Genomic DNA, 19632 nt, shown 5'->3' with positions numbered 1-19632 from the left:
CGCAGGCGCTATGCCCTCGCGTTAGGAAGATATGTGGAGGCGGCGATGGACGCAGTGGCACGTAATGGAAGTGCCACTGCTGCCGTAGAGTCCTTCGGTCTACAGATGAGCAAATTGGGTCAGGCGCTGTGCTCCGGTGTCTACTCGTTTCCTCCAGTAGGGATTGGCGAAATGAAGGGAGGAGAGGTGGTACCCAAGCAACCTGGTGAGGTTCTCAGTGTTCTCGCTACTGGTAGTGCCATTTAGTCGACATCCCGTTCTCATCCATTCACTCACCCGTGTCCCCATCCTGTCTATCCATTAACTCTTCCCCAATTCCTTCTTCCATTACAGGTAACTCGGTGAGTTAATTTTCCACCACTCTGGACTTTGTGCAGCTATGATCGCACAACCTTTTGAACTGGAGCAAATTTTTCTGTTTACCCATCTCTTGTGGGATTATTAATCTATCCATTCATTCTAGATCTTTTCATCTCCAAACAGTCTATCATACATTTGCTCATCTGCTCTTCATGCGTTTCAAATTTGTCTATCGAAGATTCCACCTATCCTGAACTGGAGGTCTATTAATCCTTCCCAAATTGATTCTCATTGACTACAGGCATCCGTCCACGCATGTTTCGTCACCTAATGGGTCGTACGAACACAGAGTTTGCGAGCAAACAACAGCAGGATGTGCAGGAGTTCCTCGTCCACCTCTTTGATCTTGTGGAACGCGAGGTGGGTGAAAACTGCACGATTGGCTTCCTTCCCCCTTAAATTCGCTTGCCTTCACTGTGGAGGACCGTATTCAATGCGGATTGACTGGCAAGGTTCGTTTACCTTTTGATTTATTCAACTATTACCCCATTTAGGAAGAACCAGTTCCCTCTCAAACTACCTGCTTGACCATTCTACTCATCCATCCTGGCTCCTTTCACCTACCCGCCCGTCATTCCAATCGTCTATCATCTGTTCATCCTTCGACCTACTCATCTTTACAACCAACTGGCCCTCCTCCCAACCAGTCATCCATCCATCCCTATATCACCCGGCTACCATCCTTGTATTCATTTCTCCTTTCTTCCATCCCTTCAACCATTCCATTTAAATATGTGTTTGGCTGTCCTAGCCATTCACCTATCCAATCTGCTTTCCACGCATCAAACTGTCGTATTCTCTCTCCCCTTTGATCCTTGTAAATATCCACTGGACCATGCCGTTCGTTCATGCTTTCAACCATCCATTACAATTTAACAAACGAAGTTCTGTCTCGTTCGACAGGTTCAATACAAGGAACGAGTGGAAACGATTCTCTGCCTGCCGATTCCACTGGAGGCGGCAACAAACAGGGACGAGGTTAATGCTTATGAAAAACGCAGAAGCGAAGCAGAGAAGACCAAGGCGCCCTTTAAGGAGGATCCGGTCTACCTAAAAATCGGCATTGACGTAAGAATTTTATCGTTTTTACCACTGTAATGTAAGGTCCAAGGTCGATGCTTGAAGGTCGTGACTGTTAGCAAAAGTCATATATCAGTCGTTTAATTCGAATAGGCCTGCCTCTCCGGTTGGGCAGCGCAGGAGAGAGTGCCGGATTTTATTTCTCCAGCTACTGATCCGCCCTGTCAAAGGACAACAGCAATTCGTTCCTCTCGCTTGGTCACATTCCCCGACATTCTCTGCGTGCAGATGCTTAAATTCACTCTAAGCGAGAACTGGCTCCCACGGAAGTTGAATGTAGCTATTCAGCTGGATCGGAATTCTGCTGTGGAAGGATGTCCGCAACCTGGGTGGCGGCTAGACCTTTCTGCTCTCCGTGCTCCCGGTGGCCTTCAACCTGGCGAAGTGGCCATGCCTAGTAAGGGGAACATGATTAATATTTCTTATTGCGCCTTTGCGTAGCATGGTAACAATAGAGTTTCTCAGATTGCTAATGGCTTTGAACTGCTAATTTTCTTTCGCTTGCTTTCAAATGCTAACAATGCTGTCTAACCTCTGGTCAAGAAATGTGCTGTTTTAATAAGAAATAACGTATGCTACTAATAACTGATTTAAGTAGTCAATTTTCACTCGATTTCAAGGGGTGTTTCTGTGTCTATTAACTTTCGTGTAAGTTTAGGATCATCTGAAGGGACAAACGGCGCTTTTTTAGCGTAATTTCCCATGTTTATTGTTGAAAGAAATCTGAGTTATTTGCGGAAGCGCATAAAGCGGTTGAATTTAAGTGTAATGCCATCACAAGTGTGCTGGCTGGAGGGCCAACAGTTGGGGCGGAATTGGTTGATTCTCATACATTTACTATGAAGACTAATTTGTGAGTGATTAAAGGCCTCCTACAATCAAGCATGTAGTTAGGTAAAGAAAAATTTAATTAGTCACATCTTGTTTTGAGCCTCATTCACGGCACCAGCGACGATTGTTTTCCTACGTCGGTCCTCATAGCAGTGTCTGAACTAATTAAAATCAATCTTAAATCAGAAACGAAGAGTTTGTGACGTTTTTTTGTCACTTGGTGGTTGTGATGTTTCCTGAAGATCCTGTTGGATTCGTTCTTGCTGGGCTACTTGCGTTAGGAGTATTTATTTGCGATGTTCCTTTTAATTCCCCGCTATTTAAAGTGATGGCGCTTCTCTCCTCTGCTTCATCTAATTTCTTCCATTACCCTATCGTTTTCCTGGTTTGTTTCTAGTTTCCTGTGATAAAATGTGATGCGGTTTTGTCACACTTATCTCAGGGGTCACTCTTTATCAGACCAAAGCCAAGAACAACTTTTATTGAGTCGCATTCATAGCATGCTGTTGTGGATTTCTGATCTTTTCAACTTGGTTTTCTTCAACCCCATCTGCCAGGTGAAACCAGCGACCAACAGTCCTACCTATCAACGGTGGCAGCAGACGAGGCCGTGGTGGGGCAACTGCAGAGCATGGGCTTCACACGCAACGCCTGTCTGCGTGCCTGTTTAGCAACAGCCTCAAACGCAGAGGCAGCGTCCAACTGGCTAATGGAACATTTGGACGATCCTGATCTCAATGACCCCATTCCTGGCTCCACACTTTCTCCCTTTACTGCTTCCAGTGTTACCGTTGATACGGGTGCCCTCGTCACTCTGCTCGAAATGGGTATTACAGAGGATCTTGTGAGTAACTTCCTCCCTGTTTATTAAAAAATGCAGTCAAGGGTCTGGAAATTACGACATAATAGTATTTCGTTGTCACAGGAGAAGGACGATGATCATATAACGATTAGCCATCATCGCGAGAAGACTTTAGAATCCGACTTCAGCGAGCCCATTGCGCGTATCAACAGTTAGGAAATCTAGAAGAGTGGGAATCTCACGAAAACACTCAATTTATTCAAAAATCACGGTAGCAGCATCATCAAGCAATGAACAGAATAGGCATGAATGGGTGAGCTGAGATTCGAGGGGGTTGGAATGCCATGTAAGAAGTGGAGGTCGGCATGGTGGAAAGGTGGCGACTCGCTACCATGAAGCTGCTTGATATTAAACATAATCTACTATCTCCAAGCTGCATGGCTCCATTTACTTACAAATTAATAGTTAAATAGTCTGAAGTGAAATTTTACGGCAGAAGCGTAATGGTCCAATGATGGGAGGCATCGAAGGTCCATCTGGCCCAATACTACTTATGCCATTTCAGCAGCATATGTGCGTTTCCCTTCCGTCCGTTTACTGGAGGACATCTGAAAGTCGCAAACAAACCACGTCGAGAAAATTTGTCTACTTACCATAAAAGTGTATTTGTGCCTTTTTCGTAAATAGGCAAAACGAGCGCTGGAAGCGTGTGGCAACGATGTGGAAGCTGCAATCAACATGGCCTTTTCGAATCCCGACGTATTGTTAAACTCGGCACAACAGATGCAACAAAGCAACTCTACAGCGGTCACTGCAGCAAGCTCGTCGAAAATTACAAAGGAGACATTGTCAAATGGTGATCCCAGTCGCTATGAGCTCATTGCCTTCATTAGCCACATGGGAGAGTCTACGGCTGTGAGTTACTGTCTTTGTTTTCCAATTTTCAACTATTTGGGTGAGCAGGTAAAGCGATTACATTGAGCGCTGTGATACCTAACAATGGGGACGGTTGAGTGCTGAAATTGCTACTTCCGGTGAAGCACAACATTTGAAGCGGATCGTAGAATGGTTAGATTGTGCTGTCGATAGTCAGATAGTCATGCAACTAGAATGGCCAACTGGAGAGACTAGCTGGGAAACGGACAGGCAGATGAACGCATGAATGCAAGTCGATTAAGCGACGGAAGACTTGGATAGAGGCCACCTTTGTAGTACTGGTTTCTATGATAGAATGAGTAGACAACAGGATGGGTGATGAAGAATTTGAAGAATGGATGGACGTCTCCACGGGTGTACGTGTAAAGGGTTATTTGTGAGAGGGGTGAAAGGATGAGGGATCGGAGGATAGTTTACAGAAGAATGAATGGTCAAATGGAACACGATCGCTGTTGAATAGTAGCGTGTGCGTTTGGATAAATTACGAATAAGGAATGGATTGATAACTGAAAGGCCTCTAACCGTCCTCCCATTTTCCAATTTCCAACAAAGGCGGGTCACTACGTGTGTCACATAAAGCGAACCGCCCTCAGCAAGGGCATTCCCGGCCTTGTTCCGGCCTGCGCCCCATCTCCATGTCTTTCCGATGGCGAAAAGGAGGACGAATGGGTCATCTTCAACGACGAAAAGGTCTGCCGTAGCGAGTCGCCCCCCTTTCAACATGCCTATCTCTACTTTTTCCGTCGTGTTTGACTTTTTCAATTTGCTCACACCCCTCGCGCCTTTGTTAACCCGTTCACCCATTCTGTTTACCGATTAATGAGGCTGGTAATGTGCTTTTTGGAAAATAAAGGATTTTTTGGCGAGACCCTTACTTTTCTAGAGAGCGCTTGCGAATGTATTGAGCTTGAAAGCGCAAATGCTATTTTCAGTGGAATGGTCTCCGGTATGAAACATACGCCTCGATTTGTCTCTTGTTTAGTGGTTGTCATGTCAGAGAAGTCGGACGATCTCTACCTTCCGAATGCGGTGATTATGCGGATTGTTCGTGAAGCTGTGAGTTCTTGCCTTTTGCCATCTATGAAGGTGGTTCCCTCCTCTAAGTTGGACGAATTGTTGGTAGGGGGTGAAGTAGTTTGCCGCTGGATTGAAGGCTTCCTTCGCCAGAGTACTGGTGTACACGGGAGTTGAATGAATAGTCGCGTAAAGAGTCCATTGAAGGATTGATGATTGGATGGATGAATAAATGAGAAATGGAAAAGTTGGTAGGATGCAGGTTTAGGTGGTCAGGTGAATGAACGATTGGACGAAGAGGAGAGGGGATGATATGCTGAATGGACAGGTGGAAGAGGAGGCTGAAAGGTGAATGAAATGGCGTACGAGTGAATTGATTGATGAATGGATACCCTGTAGCAGATCAGGTCGATTGATAGGTGCATCAAATTAATTGCCTAATCTCTTCATCAGTTCCCGGAGGACGCTTCCGTCATGGTGTCACGAGAGGCGCGATCCGCTCTGAGTAAAGCGGCGAGTTCTTTCGTGCTCTGCGTTACTTCTATGGCCAGTGTACACTGCGAGGCAGGGAAACGCAAAACCCTCGCGGCTTCCGATGTCATTGGCGCCCTGCGGGACATGCAGTTCGGGCACTTTGAGTCGCCTCTGCTTCAATTCCTCGAAAGTTAGTCCAGCTTCTAGTTGATTGTTTTTCCCTTCTAAATATTTTAAAAGATACACACTGCAAGGTTAAACTAAATGTTTAAAAAGGTTTTTTAAGTGTATGCCAATCAGTCCATCTACCAACCTGTCAAACAGTCTACTGAAGTGCTGACTAAGTAGCATATTTGTTTTTTGGGGTATTATATTCCCAGAGCTTTAAAAGTCATTTCATTTGAGTCATAAATTGCTGCTCTACCGAATAAATAAAAGAGGAAGCAAACTATTTGTAGAACTGATAAATAGGCTCCCACGTACGTTTTCCAGGCCAGTTCACTTTGGGGACTCGCTATGTTTGGACCCTCATGAAGCGCAGCTTGTCTGATTCATGAGTATCAGTTTGGCTTTGAAGCTGTGGAGGTTTATTGTAGGTTGGTAAAGCGTTTGGTGAAGGCACGGCAGCCAGTCCTACTGACCCGAAACGATTGGAATCACAATTTGATTGTGGTGTCAGGTCACTCGAGGGTAATTGCACCATGCTTAGAACGATTCTCTTTTTCATCTGGAGGAACTACGCATCACTCTATGCTTGGCCTGATAATAATAATTTTCTCCCATACCTACTGGGTGCGATGCCAAAGTCGTCGAAGGCATCAGAATAAATGGGTGCCACACGAGTTGCATCAGTGCCGCACTTCTTTCACATATCCTCGAGAAATGCGCGTCGTTTTATGCCTGTTTGCCTGCCTAACTGACTTGTGACAAGAAAAGGCTTTTTGTACATACTGAATGTGTCGCCATCTAACCTGCACTTTTAAGGTGCGTACCGGTGCCTGCCTTTTGTGGCTCACCTTAGACAGAATCGTTAATTTGTTGGGTTTCAAACTTTAGTTACGGCTGGAATTCTCTCTATTCATCACGGTACAATCCAGTAGGGGAATATCGGGGGCCTGGTTGGATGTGGAAGTAGCTCGAGATAGTTTTGTTTTTTTTTATCCTTGAAGGAAATGCATTTGGAGAAAGTGGAATTTACACCTAGCTTGGAAGAGAAGGACTGGTTGTAGATGAGTATGCGGAAGGTTTGAATATGAAAGGAGAATGAATGATATGGTGGATTGTTGGTCGATTGGTTGGTTGGAAGGTTGGCAAGTTGATTGAGTGAAGAAACGAGTGTTTGAACGTTTGAATTTGTGCGTGTTGCTACGCGAGCGGATTGTTGAATGGCAGCATCAGTAAATGGAAGAACGAAACAGGTATTTAACCAATCGGTGTGTGGGTAGCTGCACGATTGAATTGTTGAAGGAATGGATAACTTGTGAGTGAGTATGCAGTTGAACGGAAGTGATAGATGGGGGGTCGGAGGAAGAGTCGGATAAATAATTAAACAGATCTGACTTTGATTTAAAATGGAAATGGTTAATCGCCACCTCTACTGAAATGCGATTAAGTGGTGCATGTAAGGGTCTTGATTTGTAGGTTACCGGGAGTCAACGGCTGCCAAAAAAGCATCGAAACGAAGCACCACGACTCCTGGCGAGGCTTCAGACATGGTTGAGGACATGGATGAGGCGATGTGATGCTCATAGTACTGCCGGCAGATATATGTTTTTCCCATCCCGATTTCCCCAATGTCCAGCATTTACAGAGCAACGAAGTTGCTCAAGAATCAAGCGTTTTTGCCATTGGATCAAATGCTTTTTGTATGCTACATTATGAAGCAATAAATTGTTGTATTGGCTACGATTTGTCCGTATAAAGTCATTTGGAAAATTTAATCCGGTTTTGCTGCGCTTGAACGCAGATATACGTTGGATTTACAAAGATTTGACTCGAGGTGAATGCCGGATTTTGTGAAGGCGTAGATACAGTAAGTGATTGTCTAAAGCCAACACGAAATGTGAGGATGGGACACGTCTCTCTTCAGTTTCTCATTGGAACTGGGTAATCAAAGAAGAACGCTTTTCAGAGTTGTGGCAATCCCCAGCATTATCCAAGTGCTGAATAACACCCTTTCTTGGTGCTTGGAGATCACATAAGAAGTAGACAACTGGGTATTCAAGGTGGATTAGAGCTGACAAGGATTGAGTTCTAGGGTTCTGAAGGCGAAACTCTTCGTAAAAGTTGACAAAGTTTGTCCACAGATTGGATTTTAACTACGAAATAAGAGGCAGATTCATTTTGTGGATAGGTGTCAGATCGATTAGCTCAGCAGATGGCAATCCGGTTTTGGTGAGTACAGAGATCTGGAAACTGATGAGTTGTAAAAGTAACCAATCACCACTCGCTTTTGTGCCCACGGGCAACCAACCAAATCCAAGGATTTGGAGGCCACGCTGGACTACGGTCATTCCGTCACGTAATGGCAAAGATACGCAAATCGTCAATAGTTTGTAAGATTGGAACATGCTAACAATAACCCACCCTTTGAATTTTGGTCAACTCAAATGTTTTCATGTTGGATATTTTAGGTGCTTCCCAACCCTCGGTGCTAACTTTCAAAGATATTCTATCAACTAAAATCTCATATCTAAGTATCCAATAAGGGGACCATAGAAGGGGATAAAATTTTACAAGTTAGTCGATGACTCTTTAACCCTCTTCAGGTGTTAGGAAGTTAATAAATCAGAATTAAGCGAACCAACCTCTTCCCCATTCAAAACGACAAATACAATTGCAGGACCTAAATGGATTCTATTTACATAATTTTCAAGGGGCACCATCCACAAGAAGGTCAGGGTCAGTAGAGGTAAAAAACGCGGCAATACGAGCAGCAATTGCATTTCCCAATCGGGTCTCCGTTGCCAGGACGCCAGCACCTCGACGGATCGGCAACTCAGCCAATCCTGCTACTGCAGAATCACTACCGCTATCACCTAGGCAATAGGAAAAGGGGCATTAAAGAATACAAACAGAATAAGTTGCAACATTGTAATAGGAATCGATCAACCACCGAAAGCTCCTTATAATGCAAAATCTATTCGTTACGGTCCACAATCACTCGCCTAGAAGAGGGAATGTCACTACAAATCCCAATTCTGGAAACCGTTTTGTTCCTAAAGGTAGGCGACCTAGCTGCATTCCTTTTTCTTACACATTTTTTTCAATCTCTCGTTACTGTTTCGCGAGTGATAATGGAAAAATACAAGTCACTGAAATAAGGAAGAGTCGGCAACTGACAAATCTTTTCATGTTGACTTGCAAGAATAGGGGGCTATCTTTGGACTGATCGAGCAACTTAAAATGTTTCAAGAGAGAATTATTTGGCAGACCTTAAAGGTGTGCAGAGGGGTCGCAGGTGTAGCTGCTGCTTCGCCTTCACCAAGTGAATAAATCACAGTAAACAACTGCGTTTTTATTGCGCCACAGGGTAAGCAGTTTTGTGGCGATTAAGAGGTGTACGCCTCGGAAGTGTTGGTTGGGTAGTGAATCGTTTACGTAAAGCAAACAGTCCCCATTAAAAGTGAGTTATCTAGTTAGCTAGTAAACAAATGGGTATTTCAAGAAACACATCACTTGTTAACCAGCGAAGATAAAGGAAGGAAGAGCCTAGGAGGAGGTTTAAAACTTTTTGCAGTCCTCCATAGATTGATTTTCGCGATAACAACACGGGCCTGCGTGCTTCTAGTCACCTAGCCACTCTAGGCGCTAATTACACACTCACAGTTGGGATGTTACGTAAACTAAATCGACTTGCCGCCTGTAGATTCATTAAGCGCATTGAACAGTGCACGTGGAGTAGGATAGGCCTCTGCAACAGCGTGAACCACCTCCCCAGTCATTCCTCGCCACGTTGCGAGCTGGCGCAGCCAGGTTTGATGAACCCACGCACGAACCACATCTTCTTCGTTAAAACCAGTGCCTCGACACGTTGTTGTCAATGGGAATCGAGGAGCGGCAACCGCACCCGCCACGGTTGTTGCAGAGGCAGGGAGGAAGGAGAAGCCATGTCGAGTATCCAGTCGCGACTTTCTAAGGGATAAAAGCTCTACTGAAACGGTATAAGTGGATGCTGTACTTAAGAACGAAAAGGACGGTAGAATAGGGATTGCCAGAACAACAACAGTAGGGAGCAAACGCTTCTGAAGCATACAACAAGCAGGCAAACAACGTACTTGAAAGGACGCTGGCAAATAGCTTTGGTGTAATTGCCCACAAGGACAGCGAGATTTTGCGTCGTGGAGGCCTGTTGAATACCTGTCAAGTTACACTCAAATTGGAGGCGCGTAAGGAGATCGAGAAAAGAGCGATCCTTGGTCGATGAGAGTCTGATCGCAAGAAACAGGTCAGTTATTTAGAGCGGATTACATTTTGACACAAATGGCTACTATTAATTAAAAAAATATGAGCACAACAGCCAGTAAGACCCCATAGTTCACAAATAAACTGTAACTGCTACATAAACAGATCGTATTACACCAGGTCGTGAGTTGGCATGTGAACTTTAAAAGCAATTAACCTAAATCAAAGGCAAATAAGGTACATCAAAATAACTTATGCACCATAAGAAGTATATTGAATAGCAACTAGGCGATGCTTATCTTCAAGAACACTGATTAGGAAGGAAGAAATTCAAGTTGAAATAAAACTTTTGAGATATTGCAAATAAGACAAGTGGGAACCCGTGGATAGCATTAAAAGACTACTGGTGGCGTGAACATGAAGATGATTGATCATTGTTAAAACTCAAATCACATATCGAAAACTTGTAGTAGGAACGAGATACAATTTGTAAACTACCTTGGAGCAAATATTATAACGGATACACGTCTTCGCTGCGGTAGAGATCGAAGCGTTGCACAGAAGTCGCTGATTTTCGATTCATTCTAATAAAAAGAAACTAAAATGACATCATCTTACTTCCAAAAGTGACCGAAGTTGGTTCTGCAAAACAATCACTAGAACATCTGGTTCTTCAGCTGACATGAGTTGAACTGAATCATCTTATGATTCGAGAAAAACCATTTACTGAAAAATGCCACAAACCTGATCCGTTAGAAGGTGTGTACCGTTGCCAGGTTATGGAGAAAGGAAGTGGAACTGGCCCATCAAAACCACGAGATTTTGGAGGAATCGGTCGGATTAAAGCCGGTGGATTTGCAACCCAGTCAGGCAATTTCGCAAAAGCCGACTTCCCATTGTTCGGATTTTCGCAGTTTATACGGGCCGAAACTGCGGCAAGAAATCCCTGGGGCTCTTGGAGAAAGGTCTCGTCGAATGAGCAGGATACCAGCTAAGACATTAGAAAATTAATATCGCAGAACACACCCGACGACAGTACTTCTCTGACAGCAACACATCTGTCTTCCTCTTCCTAGATGTGACTTTTGGCATTCGGCACTAACGCAAACGTATTTTGACACATGCACTGAGAAGACAAGTACCCACTTAGAAAAGGAGCTCCGGCTTCCTAAGATTATTCCGGTAAATATAAACAACCGCAATCACGATGCTTTTTATGTAAACCAGATAGTATGAACCAACCTTTTCATGTAGGTGGCAAATTTATTCATCAGTGGGATTAAAACTGTGTTTCATCAGCGATTTCTGCGTGAAGTTGGAGTCTACTGTTTTTTATTCCCGACGACCTTATTTGATTTAACCATATCGCATTTAGGGACTTTTAGCATTTTTTGCTAAATGAAGGTGATAGCTATTTTGTTATTTTTATAGTCTATTCGGATGGCGCTACGAAGAATGCAATGCTAAAATGGCCAGACATACTTGTGTATTTGCACCTCAGTTCCCGCCCTTGCGATTTTTCACGTTAAGGTAAGCATTGTTTTTCATTGACGTTGGGTGATCTGCTACTACTTTAATTTTCCACGTGATATTACGTCTTCAATGGAAAGATCATTCGATACTACTCAACAATTGTCATAACAGTGGTAGGAGTTCTTTGATCTTGGCATAAATGCTGCATTTCTTCAACAACTAGAGTAGAAGCCAATTCCCTCCAGATGCGCGTTTTTTCCCGCAAGTCGGATTTTTGTTTAACACATCAATGCAAACCCTGCATGTATTTCAACGAATCTACTAGTCATGAGCAATCACGTACACTCTTGGCACATCAACTTTAACCGTCAAAACAATTTAATCTTTTAAGCTGCGCCACTTGAGCTAAGGTATAACGCCAGCTGCTCAAGGCCTGGCAAATTACGGCCGCGCCGAAACGCAGCCACCCACCAACACCTTCGCTAGAGAACTCTGCGAACTACTACCCCTTATCCATCCCGTGATAACCCTTCTAAATCTACTCTTTAAACGGATCTTTGCCCTACTGTGTGTCCACATAACACACGCGGCACAGAGTAACAATAAGGCAGCGCCAGTAACATCACTATAGCTGTAATGCATTAAGACAAAATTCCCAGAAATAATTCACACACGCACAGGCACACATACAGTTTAACAGATCACATTGTCATTGGCTGCTGCTGCTGCGTCACAGACGGTGCCTGCCTCAACACAAAGCCATGCTGTCGAATCGGCGTCTCGCCCGGACAAAAAGTGTTTGCGATGCGGGCAACCTCCCTCAGCCCCGAGAAGATTGCTCCCTGCACCGAGGCTGGATAGTGTCGGTTTGTGTGCTCCCCGCAAAAGAAAAGTCTGAGTGGGACTTGTGGCGAGCCCTCTTCTCCCCCTGTAGCTGCGGCTGGAGCGCTAAGGCTCGATGGTAGGGTAGGTGCCACTTGTGAAGCCGGCGCTGCTAAGAAATCGTAGTCATCACCGCTGGATCCCACTGCTACGTAGGAATAAGAGCCCCGGATATTCTCATCCGATGTCCAGCGCGTTGCATATGCTCCAATGGGCTGAAAAGCGGAGTTAATAAATACCTAAGATTGAACACTGTGTGCAGGAGAAGGAATAAAAAATTACTACTGATGTCATTCGAGTCGCCCTTACATCAGGCACATTGCCCATATGCTGTCGACCAAAGATCTTGCGTAGAATGGACAAAGCACGAGCGACAATAGGTAGTTTGAGGTAGGCCGCGGTGTCACCATCGCCTTTTGGTCCCACGGTGGCAGCAATTTCCGTTTCTAAGGTGACTGCTGCCTTGCCAGCAACGAGAGCGATGAGACACGGTCGGTCAGTGATGGACCAGAAGAGGAAGAGCTCGCCGCGACGTTCAGTGGAATCGTGAACGTAGCCAAAGACGCGCTCGTTGCGATCCCAAAAGAAATCATTGAAGAAGAGGACCAACTATGAAAAGTGGACACCACCATAATGGTATTAAAGCCTATCCCAACCATCTCGAACGCCTGGAATAGGGCTACTTGCAGACTTATTTGGCTTATGTTAGACACCGCATTGGTGGCAGTAGTTCCGCGTTCACCGACTAAATGCCACGCAAGTTTGACAACGCGGATCATTTCCAGTCTCTTACGGTACAACCTCTACTTCCTAGTCCTTCTAGACATTCATTAACAAGTTATTCTCATAAAACAAGCTTTTGAGATTTCTCTACCATACTACTTACCAATCGAGTAGTCAACCATGAAGGCTACTACGGTAGATCAGATCCAAACTGACCTTATTCAGCGTGCCAAAGCCAGTCCGTTCAATTGCCTCGCATTTCCATGGTGGAAGGGGAGGAATGAAATACGGTGCGCTGAGTGTTGTCAAGTCTGCTTGCTCCAGCTTCTTCTCCGCATTCGAGATCTTGACAGACTCCTTCAGAACACCCAAGGGTAGTGCACAGAGCACCACGTCCCCATAGTGGGAAATGAGCTCGTCTTCACTCACGGCTTTATTCAAGCACGACACCTTTACGCCTTTTCAAACAAAAATACAAAAATATTTGGCCTTTAGTCGAGATAATAGGGATACCTCAACGAATTTGACAAACTTTACCGGAATCACTGATTGATATCTCCTTGATGGAGGATTTAAGCTCAATTTGGCCGCAGGGGTTGTCTACAGCGGGTCTCAGAGTGCCAGAGGCACCGGAGGAACTGGTGAGTACATCCATTATTTGACCGAAGCCGCCTTGAACGATGCAGTGATCTCCGCCCAGCTCGTAGGCGTCGTCCTGATCCCAATGAATAAGAGAGAGGTTTTGTAATTCAGTGGCGTTGGCAAATTCCAGATTGGCTAGGTGCCAATCGATGAGGTTTCGTTCGGAGCTGGTTAGGTAGACGTCACTAAGTGGAGACGGCATTCCATTGGTTAGTCAGACAATCAACAAAACATAGGCGATTGGGAGGAGCGTTAAGAAAATCACCCAAGATACAAACCTACCGAGGTGGATTCTGTGCTAGCACTTCAAGCTGCCGATTAATTTTTGTAAGGGCCACTTGCATCGGATCAAATCGTTTCCATGCGGCATGTAACATGGACAACTGACGTCGACGATTATACTCATCCTGCACGTCCACTACACCCGACAACTTGGATACTTCACTAGACGAAGAAAGCGGCAAGTTTTAAAGCACTCGAAATAGCGTAAAACTAACGCCATAAGCGCCAAGTACTTTTCTAGCTTACCCCGCATCGGGATCATGTTTCGTAGGCGAAGCGACATGAGGCGTGGCGGAAGCGGAAGAATTCGTCGAACTAACGGAAATCGTGGAGGCAGTCTCCACGACGACGCGAGAACGCCTTGACCGCGCTGTCAATGAGGATGGTGGAGCTGGCGGTGATGGTGTCTCGTGTGACTCCTTACAAAGCGCTTGCCAATCATTGTAAGCCTCGTTTATTTCTCTTCGTGCATCTGCCATCTAGAGAAGTTGGTATTTAAAGAGATAAACAGGTGTCTGTGCCAAGATGCAGGCAACGTTTGTCACAAAGACCATGAGGGTTCGGTTTGGCGTACAAGTTCTGGTTACGCAAAAGAACTGAGCTAGGGTCGAGATGGTGGAGAGTGATGAGTCAATAGCTGTTGTATTGGAGGGGAGTGGATGCATCCACCCATTAGATCCGCCCGTGCAAAATAAACAAGATGCAGTTTTGGAATTTAGATTTCTCAGGAGAAATTATATGCACCCTTAAGAAGTGAATTCCACAAGATGTGATTCTGGTTGCTTCTGTCTCTTGGAGGCGATTTCAATACATTGGACTACTTTGGCGTTGGCCGACGCGAAATCACCGCAATCAGATGAGAACTATAGCAACAATCAAACTCTCATATTCAAACTGATTATATCTATGATAAAATAATGCAATTTTTAGGCTTTGTGATTATACTTTGAATGAAATACTGTTCAAACGTTCACCTCATTTAAAATTTTGGCCTTCCGACGCAAAAGAATAGAAACGAGGTTTCTGTGACTGATCTTCAGAGGAACAATGCGGTGTTCTTGAAAGCTATAATAAATAAAATAAAAATAAACTGTGGCTTTCAAGCCCCAAAATCCGTAAATATGTTCATGGCAATTGATATAAATGCTACTTAAACGTTTTCAGTAAAACTATCTCGGAGTAAAGGAAGCTGTCAAAGCAGCATAGGGACTAGAAGCAATTCGCCTAAAGTTCAAAGCAATGTCACAAACCTACCGAATTAGGTCCTCAATGACCTGACCAAGCGACTTCCCTGCCAAATTCTCCGGATCCTTGGCAGCGATGTGTCCAGCAGTTGCTAGGATGCGATTAAACTCCTTCTCGATCCGAGCATCTTTTTCCTGCGAGACGGGCCGCCCAGACGCAGTGTAAAGCGTGCAACAAGGATTGATTGGAGCCAGCATCAGCCCACCTTGCTTGGCCAGGATTGTAGACGGGTTTCCAGCTAAAATTCAAAACACAATCCACTTGGAGGTACTTCATTTAATGGTATATTAGGGAGAGGGAGAAAGGGGAACGCACACATTCCCGTTATAATCATTGCACCGAGGTCGGCAAACTGATTGCCCTGTTTGTAGGTCCAAATCCGGCCACCAATTCGGTCTCTGGCCTCAAAAACGGTGACCTGAGCACCGAAATATACTAACTGACGCGCCGCCATGAGCCCAGCTGCTCCAGCACCACAAATGATAACCCTGAGGGGTACCATGGCATTAGCTGCGTGCTTATCGGCACCCCTTCGTGTCGTCGATGTGGTCGAATCACCCGAAGCCGGTTTTACAGCTCGCGTCAGAGGCGCTGCCAGTTGCTTAAAAGCCCCAATATTGATATAGCCATAGCGTTCAAGGAAGAGGACTGCTAGATAGGCGAGTCGTTCCAAATTTTGCCGCGCTACTGGAGTTGACCAAACAGAGGTAATAGGAGAAGCATCTTCACTGGTGGGTAGAGAGGCGGTTAAGCCAGATGCATGCATGCAAAGTACAGCTTGATCATTACTAGACGAGACGAGATAGCCCATTAGGCGATCCGTCGTCACCTGCACCGTGGGATCCTCTGTCCACATGTGACACTGAAAGAAAGGAAGAAGCAGATGCTAGCTTTGAATTTGCCCCCTCCCTCAAATGACTAGGTAGTTTTCATGAAGGTATTGGAATGCATTAATTCACTTTGTGAATTCCAAAAAAACTCCTACACTTAATGTAAAAAACAGGGGTTCCACTATTGTTTACCAAAGACGTATGTTTGAACAGAACTGGGTAGATAGAAGAAAGACGAATAATCAAAGACGAATTCAGAAAGGATGGATGGCTCAGAAGAGAATGGAAGGGTCAAGTATTGATTAGCGACATTCATGATAAGCTGAGGACTTGTTGATAAAAAGTCAAGGTCCTTTCATTACAACTGGTACAAACGAAAATAGATGGGATGAGGCGAAAAGTGATAAATGGGTGAACAAATGAATGAATCCATAGAGAAAAAGTGGAATAACGATGCGTGAAAGAATCAGAAACAGATAGGTGGGCGAACAGACGAAATAGGGGTCATCAATACGTTGATGACTTGGTGACTAATGAAAAGATTCAAGATTGTCAAATGGATAAATTAACGGGTAGTTTTAAGGTAGATAAACTAGAGGTGTAAAAAAATAAGCAGTGGCACAAAATAGTAAACAGGCAGGGAATTGGATGGACGAATCAGAGGTGGATGATTGAGCAGATGCTTTCTACAATACTCTAATCGAATTGCCTAGAGAGTAATATACCAGCGGAGATTTGGAATACCCAAATCAGATAAACACCTAAGTTGAGAACGATAAATCACAAATACTAGAATCTGAAGTGCAGATGAATAAGCGAAGGAATCTGGGTTGGACAATAGGATTACTGCCAGACGGATGTCAGAAATCGGTAAATAAGACTCGTATAAACAGAGGCACCAAAAACTGATTGAAGAATGAGTGGTAAATGCGCAAATGAGTGGATGGATCCGAAATAGGCTTAGGGGGTGAACTAAAGAAGCGATAAGATTCATAGATTGGTCGATACACTAAGAAAAGGGAGAAGGACCTGAGAATGATAGACGGACAGATTAATGGCAGAGAGTCGCATCGTAAGTGAACGAATGGATAAATCTAGCAACACTCATTTGATTTTTACATAACACAAGGCATCAATTGGACACTAGAAAAATCAAGGTCAAACGTACAGCTGCATTGCGAGCAATAAGATAGGCCGGCCTAAGAGCTACATTCTCATCGTCTTCCAGAAACGGAAACATCGACGATTCGTCAGCAGTGATACGACGGGCTGGAAGACGACATGTTTCAGCGGCCTTTTCCGCGGGTCCGCAAAAGCTTAAGGGCAAATCTGTGGGCACATCATTTCGACTACTATCGTCTCCATCCAATCCCTCTACGTAATATTCATCGTCCAAGTCGGAATCTGTCAACTCCTCGTCGTCAACACTTTCCAGCTCTTCATCGACATCAATTTTCCCCTCAGTAAGTTTCCTCTTCCGAGGAATTTCGGATGAAGATGAATCTGAGTTGTTTTCGTCGGAGGAAGAATTTTCTTCCTCGTCGGCGGTTTGGATCTCAATTGGGTCGTCAATGTTGTCTTCAGGGCGATTCTAATTTATACGAATGTGCAAAAGCTATCTAAATTAGGTTACAAAATTATCAGTCAAAAATGGGAACAAATTAAGGACCAATGTTGAAATACTGGACTTAAATACCGGTGACGAAATAAAACTGATAAAAAACAGGGCGAATACACAGATGCGTGCAAATTAGTTCCAAATGCAGCCTATGAAAATTCGCATGCACAACATGCCTTTCAGAAAGTTACTAGGGAGGTAAGCATTACAGAATATTTCAATGATGAAAAGTTTACAGAGAAGAAGAAACCTGCGTGCTAACGTCAAAGAATAACAAACACCTCTGTTTCTGAAAGCTCCGTATTCAAGTTGTCATTAGCCCCACCATTTGCGTGAACGGATTGTGTTTTGGTTCTAAGATTTCGGCGAGGTCTTCCTCTAGGCATGAATATTTGAACACAAATCCGCAAAAGCAGGAATGACAATATGACCTTGGAGAGCAAATTGAATATGCGAAATGACCAAAAAAGTATAAACAAAGGGTGATAATTTAACCTAAGAGATCGTGTCATTTTATTTAGTTGACGTGTAAGCCCTAGAACGAGTACAATTTGTTCAGATCCAGCCAGACCAAATGGAAAATTCAGACGTTAATGTAGCTAGAAATAAAGTCCTTTTTTTCCGTCAGTGAAAGTTTTTACTTGCACACTAATTAACCACAGCATACCATTCTCTTTGGCAAAAAATACGTTGCAGCAAGTGACTCTGAATCTAATCAGACGGATAAGATAGCGTTAGATATTAAAATGGCACACATAAGGCTCTGCTGTAACCTACGTGCGTTTAATTATACTTTTTGTACAGAAAGCGTCTATTATACCCTACTACCCTATTTTGTACTACGAGCAGCTAAAGTAACACAAGCAGTGGACCATTTGAAAAAATTCTGTTACAGGACTGTCTACTCTATCCGTTGAAAAAATAATAATTAATTATCCGCACGCTTCCCACCCTCTTACCATTTAAATTGATCCTAGATGGATTAAGTGAGCAATATCGAAGTGAGAAACTCCTTGTAAGGAGGTATAGAAGCTTAACTTTATCCTCAAGATAAAATATTTAAACATTATTTCACACTAAATGACTCTACTTCTGCGCTTGGCCGTACCGAAAGTAGCCACAAATATTAAAAAACCTGCGTGCATGCTTCTCTTCGATACAGTTCACGTACAGGACAGAACTTATGGTCAGTAAGCTTGCTGTGAGCAACCAGTAAAACTGCAGTCAACTTCATGAAAATATAACGTCTGGCACTGTTGGATCGGGGAAGTTCTCGTAAAGCACTGATTGGGTCTTGATGGCAAATGCAGAAGGCTGGCAAATAATGGTAATTCTTTGCTTTGATTGCTTTTAATATTTCGGTTTGAAAATAGGTCTAATTAGTTCCTTCGTCCCTGCACCACCATCGAATGGGCTCACTTTGTTGCTATGCTAATAATTAAAGCCTTTTTACTCCCTGAAATTACATGTTCTGTTTGAGTATTATACCTTACCTTATCTCAATTAGAAGTCGTGGGTGTGTACTGTGCTTCTTCGATCATTTCCAACTCAGCTGGAATAGTCTCTATGTGCTTAAAAATCTTTTTGTAGTGCAACATTTTCTTTAAAATGCAATGCTTGTTTAGTGATCTTCTAGTACAATTTATTTTACAATTTAGAAAAAGGGGTTTCGCACTAAATTTCTTCCATGTAAATATTCGGTTTCGGACACATAGCTGCACTTTACTGTTGCCTTAAAAGGCCAAAACTGACCCTATAAAAACCTCAAAATTTACTTCAAAGCAAATGCATAGATTGATATCTTTAAGTTCTCCTTTACAATAAACGTATGAATTAGATTTCCCTTACATCCAATCAGAGAGCTGGTTTGCGGTAGCGTGATTTTTTTGTTCTCCTTTGCCGATGTAATTCGCATATAAATAATTTTATTGCTACCTTTGGCTTTTGCAGCCTTTTTGACTTTTCGAGCAAGCAATTTCCGCCCTTATGATCTTATTCATTGCCTTTTACCTTAAACATTACTAGCTAAGGAAATA

The 19632-nt window shown here is 43.8% G+C and overlaps 2 protein-coding genes across 2 annotated transcripts; one reads left to right on the top strand and one right to left on the bottom strand. All coding sequences in view use genetic code 11, as the record gives it.

The window, feature by feature from the left end:
* Positions 1-4999: 4999 nt before the first annotated feature.
* On the top strand, positions 5000-7239 carry EGR_08888 (DNA polymerase epsilon subunit 3; the record flags this gene model as incomplete). Its single annotated transcript, XM_024498137.1, has 3 exons — positions 5000-5065; positions 5477-5687; positions 7139-7239. 3 exons carry the CDS (start codon positions 5000-5002, stop codon positions 7237-7239), a joined length of 378 nt encoding a protein of 125 aa, XP_024347469.1.
* Positions 7240-8368: 1129 nt separating this feature from the next.
* On the bottom strand, positions 8369-17982 carry EGR_08887 (Lysine-specific histone demethylase; the record flags this gene model as incomplete). Its single annotated transcript, XM_024498136.1, has 18 exons — positions 8369-8535; positions 9393-9631; positions 9775-9927; positions 10400-10485; positions 10520-10602; positions 10646-10892; positions 10928-10973; positions 12080-12471; positions 12566-12865; positions 13196-13437; positions 13517-13806; positions 13904-14065; positions 14150-14382; positions 14878-14968; positions 15158-15386; positions 15464-16010; positions 17147-17569; positions 17878-17982. The coding sequence occupies 18 exons, from the start codon at positions 17980-17982 to the stop codon at positions 8369-8371; spliced, it is 4035 nt and encodes a 1344-aa protein (XP_024347468.1).
* Positions 17983-19632: the final 1650 nt, after the last annotated feature.

This window comes from Echinococcus granulosus (assembly GCF_000524195.1).
Source record: "Echinococcus granulosus chromosome Unknown EG_S00122, whole genome shotgun sequence".
NCBI lineage: Eukaryota > Metazoa > Platyhelminthes > Cestoda > Cyclophyllidea > Taeniidae > Echinococcus > Echinococcus granulosus.
Note: the sequence above shows the minus strand (reverse complement) of the source record. Positions and strands in the feature narration are given on the sequence as shown.